A 10,382-nucleotide genomic window follows, 5' to 3' on the forward strand; every position below is an offset into this window, starting at 1 on the left:
AACAACGGCCCGAATGGCACTCGGTCGTGTGTGCGCAAGAGCCCTTAGGATTATTTGCTCATTTCTACAATTGATAAATTGTAACGCACATTGTTAAGGCCAGTGGTATTTTGTGTAAACATAAGATCACGTCGCAGATCTAAGACGATTAGTACAGAAACTAAATGCCGTGACCGAGGACAGCGCCCCATCAAATACCACCTTCAAAATGTAAACTTTCTGTCCAGCTCGGTAACTCATTTTTAGTGTCCTTAATACTAACAACTTGTATAGGACTATCTTTTGCTATAGCCAAGATGATCATGACCTATTGATTTTAGCGAATCTCTTCAAAAATCCAACCGCTTTAATAAATGGATTACCCAAGGTTAGCGAATGTATCTCAATGACTCCGCACGCATGAAACTTTAACACCAAGACAAAAACTAATGTTACACAGACCGATCGTCTACCTTAACCATTTCAAAACACAAATGATGAATACCGACATTTTTGGCAAATTCCTTCTGCTATAGGATGTTCAAATATAAAGAAAACTCATTTCTATATGATATAGCATTTTAAGGCTCAACCTGTATTAATATCTATTACTTTTGTCTATGGCTCTGGTTTGCATTTTAGTCACAAAAGTGCTAAATGAATAAGGCAAGGCTGGAAAGAACAACAGCTGGAGTAAAGTAGATAATGCACCTACAGGGCTCTCCGATGTTTCTTCAGCTTTACCTTTAGGGTTCTTTGCCAATAAAGTTTGCACAACTTTAAACTAAAAGTTGCTGAAATTTACCCCTTAAGAAAAAGTACTAATAGTGGAGTATAAAATCTCTCAAACTCAAAGCTGCTACTTTCCAAATACCCAACTCTTTTAGTTAGTCGGGGTCCTCTTACACGAGAGAGCTCGCTGATCGGCGCTCGTTTGCTCCTTTCACGCGGAGCAATGCATGTGGACAAGCGATCGTTACGACCATCGCTCATCCCCATACATTTCCATCAGGTCAGCGGCACATCTACACAGGGAGAGGTGCTGCCAACGAGAATATTCCATGGTGCATAAACTACGCGATCAAACTATGAATGCGTGATCGCTTGTTCCATTGGCTGATCGCTGCCCCGTTTATGCAGGGCAATGATCGGGAACGAGCGTTCATATGAAAGCTTGCTTGCCAGATAATAGGTCTGTGTAAAAGGGCACTTACTGAAAATGCTTTGAATAACCCGACTCCACAAATATACACCATACAGAGCTGGAGTTGCCTAGTATTAGATCGTAGATACTCCTTTTAGAAGCTACATGAAGTGCAGCTTATACCTTATACTAGAATTGACAAATCAGATATTGAACATCACCATGAGATAGCAGTAAGCTTTAAACTAACACCTAGATTAAAAAAAAACTTTCAAATGTGAGGCTTTATAGGCAGAACTTTTACATTTTGGTTGTATTCTGCCGGCGTTTTCTCCGATCAGTAAGGATGCATGTTGAAGAATCCAACACTGGTGGGGGACTCCTTTACAGTGACTGTGATAAGGTTGGCAGTGACATCGGTCACGAAAACATGCTCAAGCAGACTGCGAGCTGGCTTCCAGTCTTGGCTAGCCTGGACAGATATGTCCTGGCTAGAAAGTGAGGAATCGTGGTCAGAGTCCACACTGCTATCGTCTCCGGTGCTCAGCTCTGCTAGATCCTTGCGAGACTCGGACTGCTGTCCTCGCTCAACAGATGTGATCTCTCTTGTGGATCCCGGAAGCCCAGTCCTAACATGGCTTATACCTCCACTTTTTCTTCCCATTTTATCGGTCTTAATATTGGTTGTCACCCCATGGGAAGGAGCATTGCTGTTTTTCTGAGCAGCTGTATTTTTCTGAGAAGGATGCACGGATGTGCCACTTAGCGGTCCCACGCTCTGTCCACTTTGGGCTTTGTTCTGCAGAGTTAAAGTCTGGTTCGTTTCTCTGTTCGATATTCCAGCCCTGGGTGCAGACTGGTTTATCTGTGGACTCGTGTGCGCTTCAGGATCGTTAAGTTTTACGGTTTTCAGAGCAGCTGGGCCGAGATCAATCTGCATTTTGGAGACAGCTTTGGGTTCTGTAGTCTGACAGCTTCGCTTAGAGTTCAATGCGGAACTCACTGGCCTCCTGCCTGCCTGAGGATTGTTTTGGGCTATTCGGTTCATATAATGGACAATTGAGCTCTGCCAGCTTAAGTTGCGGGTGGAATTCCCATTGGGATGGCTAGGGGAATTTTTTGCAATGTTGGAGAGTAATTCAACAGACAAATTACCTTGTCTGCTATTGCTGGAGACAGAAAGGTCTTTGGAATGGGATTGGAGAGCTGCGAATCCTTGTGCGATACTACTAGACTGTAATTTTTCTGCTGCACTTTTAGGTCCTGGCTTCTCTCCCTTGGTCCTCCTAGGAATTTTCTGGTCAGGAGGCAATGGTTTTCTTCCCCTCTTCTTGCGCAGTTGCTCTTTTAACTCTGGCCTTACTACCACAGCTTGTGCTTTCTTCTGTGGAACTGGGTGAGAATCCCGTGGTCTAGGACAGTGCGGTGTTTCTGCATCACTGTCGTCTGATGAGGAGGAAGAGGAAGATGAAGTGGAGGAAGAGGAGGAAGAAGAAGAGGAGGAGGAGGATGAAGAGCTGCTTGATTTGGGTTTTGGTGGCACTTCTGTCTCCTATCAAGACAAAAACTCAATAGTCAGTGAACGACAATAAGCTTTAGGATATCTGGCATAACGAAAAAAAAATCTGAGCCTGCGTGGAGCGCTCTCAGTCTAGCGGTCTGCAGTTTTCTTTTTTCTGGAGGAGAGCGGTTTAATATTTTCGCAGGGAGCAGTACCCTTCGGCTATGTTCACATGGATAACTAAAGACAAACATAAAATACGGCGCTGTTTTCAAGGGAAAACAGACCCTGATTTTCAGCTGTTTTTAAAGCATCAAGCGTTTTTTTATGGTCGTTTTTGGAGCGGTTTATTCTATTGAGATAATGAAAAACAGCTCCAAAAACAGCTAAAAAAAGCACTTCATTTTACAGGGCGTTTTTTTTTTTTTTACGTTTCTACAAACGGCTGCGTAAAAAAAAATGCCCTGTCGGAACAAAACGACATTTATCCCATTGAAATCAATGGGCAGATGTTTGGAGGCGTTCAGCCTCCGTACTTTTAGCCATTTTTCGTGGAAGTTTACGGCCCGAAAAACGTCTGAAAACAGGCCGTGTGAACATATCCTTAAGACTTCCTACCAGTTGGATCTTCTTAAGGAGAATCTGTACCTTCCAATAGCTGCGTCAAAAGCATTCAGTAAACGAGAATCCCACACTGGTCTGATAAAGAGCAGCAACTCAGACCCAGAGCCGTCTACAGATGGGTGTCTCTAGTTTGGCTATAAACCCAATATTTCAAGGAACTACAAGGGATGAAACATGGACTTACAGTGTAGTCATCTATAGACGGCACTAAAATTCCTTCCTTTTGGAGGAGAACGATTATGCATGTGCCTACGTTTAGGACACCGTGACCTGTAGAAGTGTCAGTATAAGGGGACAGTCAAACGCGGCAGATTTTGTTGCAGAAACTTTCTGCGAATGAAAACCAGTTCTATTCACCAGAATGCGGTTGTTTCTGCAGCAGGTGTATGGATTTCTGCAATTCCCCTTCAAATGATTAAAACAGATTATCGTAAACAATTTCTGCAAAAAAATCTGCCATGTGTGACTGCACCCTTAATCGGCCCAGAGGCCAGAGTAAAAATTGCAAGACTTAAGGACTTTAACTATAGTGATCTTAAAAAAATGTATAAAACTGCAAAAAATTCAAAAAAAATAAGTTTCAAAAGTTCTGTCACATTTACAGTGTCATGCAAAAGTATTAACCCCCTTGGTGTTTTTCTTGCATTACATCCTGGAATAAAAATGGATTTTAACTTTATGAAATGGACCGGACAAAAAAGAAATAAAAAAAAAACAAATTACAGTGTAATGAAAAAAAATAAAAAATACCTAGTTTGAAAATCTTTAAAAAATAAAAATAAAAATAACTAAAATCTTAAAACTTATCAGTGCATATGTATTCACACCCTTTGCTATGAAACTCCTAAATAATGTTTGGTCGTACTAACTTTAGAAGTCACAAAATTAGTGGAATAAGCTCGTCCCGTGCGCAATCATAGCGACACATGATCGGTCACATGTCAGTATAAATACACCTGTTATGAAAAGGTCCCAGCACCACTAAGCAACTAAGGAGCTCTCCAAACAGGTCAGAGACAAAGTTGCGAAGAAGTATAAATCAGGGTTGGGTTATTAAAAAATGTAATTTAAAAAAATCCCAAACTGAACATCGCACTAAAAAAATACGGCACAACTACAAACCTGACTAGAGAAGGCAGTCAACCAAACCTCACAGACCGGGCAAGGAGGGCATTGATCAGAGATTTAACAAAGACACCAACATTAACACTGAAGGATCTGTCCATTGGACCATGGCAAGCTCCCAGCTGGTGTAGATTTTACTCTGTGCCCATGCCGGGTCTCACACCTTACCACCCTTTAGACGAGTAAATTGTCCTCACCGCTCGTCTAGTCCCTGCAGCATGCTGATGCTCAGACGAGGTCCTGGTGCCGGGCAGGACACGCGTTTTGGGCAGCACTGTTGACGTTGATGCTGCATCGCATATAAAGCCCTGACACTGCTCGGCGTCAGGACCTAGTGTAAGCTGTGGCATGCTGAGGGAGCCCGAGAGGACCAGAAGGGGAAAAGACGAGTTGTGAGGTTAGTATACATATTGCAGCAAAACAAGAACAAACAACATGGGGGTGAATATTTTTGCAAGCCACTTTATGTTCCCTTGTCTGAAGGGAGGATAAAAAAAGTGATAAACACGCGTTTCGTCCCTTATTAGGTCATTTCAAGTTGTTCCTAAGTATTTAGCTCCTATACTTGCGGGCGACTTGATTTTGTTTGGAGTATTAGATTCATGCACATGGCAATGGCCGTCACGTCAGCGTCTTATATTTCCATTCCTGCAACGGATAGTAGGCCTATCATTCGAGCCCCATACCGTATAGACACTCACCACATTTTTACGGGGTCTTCCACGGGGTCTTTTTCCTCTTCGTCTGTTTCGCAGCTCTTTCTCCTGTTCCCTAGTAAGAAATAAAGATTGCCAGAACTTCATTTGACATAAGACCGCAGAATACATACAAAAACGGTGCCAAACCGGTAACGGTTAAGTTGCATAGCTTAACAAAAATCTCTTACCTCTTCTGGAATGCCAAAAGAAGTCGCGGGTCCAGAATGTTTTCCTCTGGCTCCCAACTATTGTGTCTGTGCAAAATAAACATGACAAATGCTTACTGTGAGCCCAAATAACTACTTAGTACTACATTGAGGGGTAAACCGAAGTTGTACAAAACCTAAAATGCTACACAAATCTCACAAAATATTGGAAAACGTCCCAACTGAGACCTCTCATTGACACTGAAAATTTTGCACACTTTAAAATTTTGGAGCACCCCCCCAATTGTAAGATTTAATGGGGAGAACTGCCAGCCAGACGCTTAAGGCTAGTACTCCATTGTAACACCGCGGTTGCCAGTGAGTTGTAGTAAAATTGTAGGTTTACCGCTACTGTACCTTAAAGAGGCTCTGTCACCAGATTTTGCAGCCCATCTGCTATTGCAGCAGATCGGCGCTGCAATGTAGATTACAGTAACGTTTTTATTTTTAAAAAACGAGCATTTTTGGCCAAGTTATGACCATTTTTGTATTTATGCAAATGAGGCTTTGCAAAAGTACAACTGGGCGTGTTGAAAAGTAAAAGTACAACTGGGCGTGTATTATGTGCGTACATCGGGGCGTGTTTACTACTTTTACTAGCTGGGCGTTGTGTATAGAAGTGTCATCCACTTCTCTTCAGAACGCCCAGCTTCTGGCAGTGCAGACACACAGCGTGTTCTCGAGAGATCACGCTGTGACGTCACTCACAGGTCCTGACGACCTGTGTCAGACGAGTGAGGACACCGGCACCAGAGGCTTCAGATGATTCTGCAGCAGCATCAGCGTTTGCAGGTAAGTCGATGTAGCTACTTACCTACAAATGCTGATGCTGCAGAATCATCTGTAGCCTCTGGTGCCGACACGATGCAGGACCTGTGAGTGACGTCACAGATCTGCACTGCCAGAAGCTGGGCGTTGTGAAGAGAAGTGGATGATACTTCTCATCACAACGCCCAGCTAGTAAAAGTAGTAAACACGCCCCGATGTACGCACATAATACACGCCCAGTTGTACTTTTACTTTTCAACACGCCCAGTTGTACTTTTGCAAGCCTCATTTGCATAAATACAAAAATGGTCATAACTTGGCCAAAAATGCTCGTTTTTTAAAAATAAAAACGTTACTGTAATCTACATTGCAGCGCCTATCTGCTGCAATAGCAGATAGGGCTTGCAAAATCTGGTGACAGAGCCTCTTTAAGGCTTTGTTACATTTGCATTCGGTATTTCCATTGCTCTGCTCGGTCATAGAAGTACAACGGACACCATTTCCACCCGACGGTACCCATTGACATAATGGGTAAAGTCGGGTTTCTGCTTTGGGGTCCAGCAGTTCACAGCATGCCGCACTATTATGTTTAGTATTTTTGACCGGATCTGCGGCGGAGGCCCCTTCAACGCATATGTGAATGAAACTTAAGTCCCCCTGCACACGACCTTGCCCGTATTTATAATCCACGATTACTGGCACGCCCCGGCCGCAGACCGCCACACGCATTCGTCAGCCGTGCTCCTATATAAAGTATGGGAGTAAGGGCCATAAAAAGCAAAAAAATAGGGCACGTCCTATCTCTTGCAGAGCCTTTCTATGGCACGGAAACCTTCCAGTGGTCAATAGAAGTGAATGGGTCCGTAATTACGGATGAATTCTACGATTGTGTGCATGGGGCCCTAATGTGGAAAAAAAAAAATTGGCTTCCTTGTGACTTTTTCCCCCGTAGGTTGACAATGGTAATATCACAATTTTACTCAAACTCACGAAAGTGGAGCCTTATAAAACAAAGATGAATGTCCGTATGCTTTGAATGTGTCATGAATTTTAAGAGTCCGTTTTCCTCCTCTGCAACACTTCCTGGTTTTACTTTTTTTCTTGCCTGCAATTCTTTTGCAACTGATCTGTTAAAAACGAACAGGCCTGATTCACATTATTTTTTAGCGCTACGCTAAACGTGTCTATAGAGCGCCAAAAAATAAATAAAAAAATGTCCTTTTGGCTTCTGTCGTGCTGGCATTCCTCAGAGGTATACGTTAACACATATACCTCAGGGAGCTTCCCTAGGGTCGGCATCCTCGGGCAGAGCATCAGCCCGGGGTTTCCAGCTCTGGGAAAGCACGACGTCACTGTCCATGTATGGGCAGTGATATCATAGGCTTGTAATTACGGAGTCCCCAGCCAGAGACTCGGGCCGGGAACTCTGGGACTGGAGGAGCCACTGACATCACGGTCCATACAAGGACAGCAACGTCACGGGTTTCTCCAGGAGTGGAATCCCTGGCAAGAACGTCGCAAACGCTGTGGCCGGGGATTCCAGCATCTTAAATCTTCTAGCGTCAATGTCCACATATGGACAGTGATGTCAAGGGCTTTTCCAAGATAGGAGCCCCCGACCAGAACGCTTGCGATGCTCGGGCCAGGGACTCTGTAGTTGAAAGCCCCTCACATCACTGCCCATATATGGACAGTGACATCAAGGGCTTCCCTGGGCAAACCACTTCAAATAGCTCTCTGCCCGGGAGTGCAGGCGACATATCCCCCTTTATGCAGAGAGATACGTCGCTACATTCCGAAGGTACGTCAGGACTCCTCCCGACCTAAAATAACAAAAACGTGAACCAGGCCTAACATTCATTTTTTTTATCATCCGTTTAAAAAATACAAAATCAGAACCGGGCCCATTATGTCACAATTTTACTCCCAACCCTCTGAATACACCCAAGAAAAGTCAGATGTCATTTTGTATTGTTTTACACCATATACAGAGCTTCGTCCAATCAGTATGGGCTATTTTTTGTTTATGTGTCTTCCGATCCTGTGGAAAGTGTCTCGTTGGCCTGGATTGTCGCTCATCGGTTTGGGCAGCAATGTCCCGGGGACCCAGGTCTCTGTATTACACTGGTGTGGAAGACACTTTCTGTTTAGCGACAGATCCAAAAAAAACTGACGGCATGGCTTCTGCACAAAATCCGTTTTTTTCCTTCCTCTTACGGACTTGAATGACCCAGTCTGTAAAAACTGCCCAGAACAGGACATGCAGTGAGGTTTTCGGATGGTCGCACGGGTAGCGACGTTGACTTTTCTGGGTCGCAGTGTGCTATCCGTTTTTAAAGGGACGGCGCGAAGAAGAGAAAACCGGTGGTGTGAATAAAGCCTTACAGGCTGTATTCTGTAGGTGTATACAGGTTATGGGGCGTGTACATATATACACCTAGCTACCACACATAATAGATAGTTATGTAGAGCGCCAAAAATAACTCCAGACCAACAATCAGTGCATAAAAATAGCACAAGGGGGCGTGGCCTGACTATGAAAACAAGAACCGTGACAATCTGATTGTAACGATGTTGACAGAAAAGTGGCCAACCCTACAATCATATCTGACCGGAGGACAAGGGCGGGGACACAATTCTCGGCTAAACAATGGACCTTAGGTACTCACTTGGAGGACCAGCCCCTCCACTTGACCAGGTATTCTGCGGTGCCCTGCGGGAGAAACAGAGAAGCGGGTCACTAGTTGATACTAGGTGGGGGGGGGGGGGCGGGGCAATAAGCTATAAATGGGGGTAACGGGACTACGTTACCTTCCGCAACCTCTTGCTCAGGATGCACTCTGCCGCGAAGACCTGCTCCCCGACAGCGCTCAGCTCCTCCATGGCTTCCGCGGTCGGGCACGGGCTTTACTGCACGGCTGTGTTTTTTTGTCTTTCTCCGCACGAGTCACCACGAAACAACACACACACAAAGCCAACGCGGGAGCGAGCGGCGGCGCGCGCCTCTTCTTCCCTCACGTCCGATAGAGCGGCGCGCGCCTCTTCTTCCCTCACGTCCAATAGGACCGCGCGATAGAGCGGCGCATCCGGTTGGAGGGGGTGGACGAACGTAAGAACATTTGTTATGAGAAGGTAGTAGTTTGAGGCGCCTCATTTACATAAACACGCCCACATTCCGGAAGGCGGGAGAGATCTCTGAGCGGAGAGTGAGGGCGGAATGGCAGCGGCTGGTGTGTGGAGAATTGTGATGTCCGCATGTAGCAGTATATGGCCTGAGTCTTTAGGCCTCATGCACATGACCGTAGCCGTGACAACGATTAGTGGTTACTGTGCGGACGCACACAACCGATGTGCCACTCAGGCCGTTTTTAACGGCACCCGATAGTCTTCACAGACCCATTCGCTTTATTAGGCCTCATGCACGCGACCAGGTTCGGTCTGTGATATACGGACCGCATTTCCCGGACCGAACACAGTTCAGGGAGCCGTGCTCCGAGCATCGTAGTTATATATGACGCCGTGAGTTACTGCCTCCCCGCTGGAATACAGTCCTGTACTGAACACATGCTTCAGTGACGGCCGATATTCCCGCAGCTAACTTAGCGTCATACGTAACTATAATACTAAGAACCCGGCTCCGGAAAATGCGGTCCATATATCACAGACCGTGGGTAAATCGGGTCTGTGAAAACACTCCGATCCGTTGAAAGATCGGACATGTCCGATCTTTCCACGGATCACTGACGGGACTCGGCCAGCGGGCGTGAGGCCTCATGCACGCGGCCCGTGATTACGGGCATGGGCTGCCGCAGAGTATCAGCCGCGGGCCCTCTGCAATCACTGACCATGCACGTAAAAGATGTGTATTCATTTCGATGGTGCTGGACTGCAATTGCGGACCATAAAACTACTTGTCCTGAGGTATTGTGGCCCCCACACTGTCCGTGTAAACCACTGTCGTGTGTAAGGACCCATAGAAATGAATGAATGGATCTGCAATTCATCCGCACTTTTGCGGATGCAAAAACACATTCATGTTCATGAGGATGTCCGTGGCCGACAGAAATGAATGTGTCAGTATTTTATCCATAATTACGACTGAAAAATGTGCTCGTGTGCATGAGGCCTAAGGGGTTCATTGGGAAATGTGTAAGTCCCGCCACCGCGCTCTTAACCATGAATAAATGCAGCTATGTTAGGTCTTCTCTTTGGGGAGACATATTGGGGTAATTTATCAACATTTCTACGTCCGTTTTCTGGCGTAGAAAAGTCGCAATTTGACTTCTGGTCTTTTCTGCCACTTTGTAGTAGGGAGTGTAGCCATCATTTATTATAGT

At 45.3% G+C, this 10,382-nt stretch overlaps 1 protein-coding gene across 1 annotated transcript; it reads right to left on the bottom strand.

The window, feature by feature from the left end:
• Positions 1-1,380: 1,380 nt before the first annotated feature.
• On the bottom strand, positions 1,381-9,231 carry CBX2 (chromobox 2). The gene is made up of 5 exons (XM_075846429.1): positions 8,857-9,231; positions 8,715-8,758; positions 5,260-5,325; positions 5,075-5,144; positions 1,381-2,675 (listed from the first exon to the last, which is right to left on the bottom strand). Exons 1-5 carry the CDS (start codon positions 8,926-8,928, stop codon positions 1,461-1,463), a joined length of 1,467 nt encoding a protein of 488 aa, XP_075702544.1. The 5' UTR covers positions 8,929-9,231; the 3' UTR covers positions 1,381-1,460.
• Between the last annotated feature and the right edge of the window lie 1,151 nt (positions 9,232-10,382).

This window comes from Rhinoderma darwinii, chromosome 13 (assembly GCF_050947455.1).
Source record: "Rhinoderma darwinii isolate aRhiDar2 chromosome 13, aRhiDar2.hap1, whole genome shotgun sequence".
NCBI classification, from domain to species: domain Eukaryota; kingdom Metazoa; phylum Chordata; class Amphibia; order Anura; family Rhinodermatidae; genus Rhinoderma; species Rhinoderma darwinii.

Coding starts and splice junctions, on each gene's coding strand:
- CBX2 (XM_075846429.1), bottom strand. CDS start 8,928: ATGGAGGAGCTGAGCGCTGTCGGGGAGCAGGTCTTCGCGGCAGAGTGC. Junction 5,145..5,259: donor CTTTTGGCATTCCAGAAGAG/GTAAGAGATTTT, acceptor ATTTCTTACTAG/GGAACAGGAGAAAGAGCTGC. Junction 2,676..5,074: donor GAAGACCCCGTAAAAATGTG/GTGAGTGTCTAT, acceptor TTGTCTTGATAG/GAGACAGAAGTGCCACCAAA.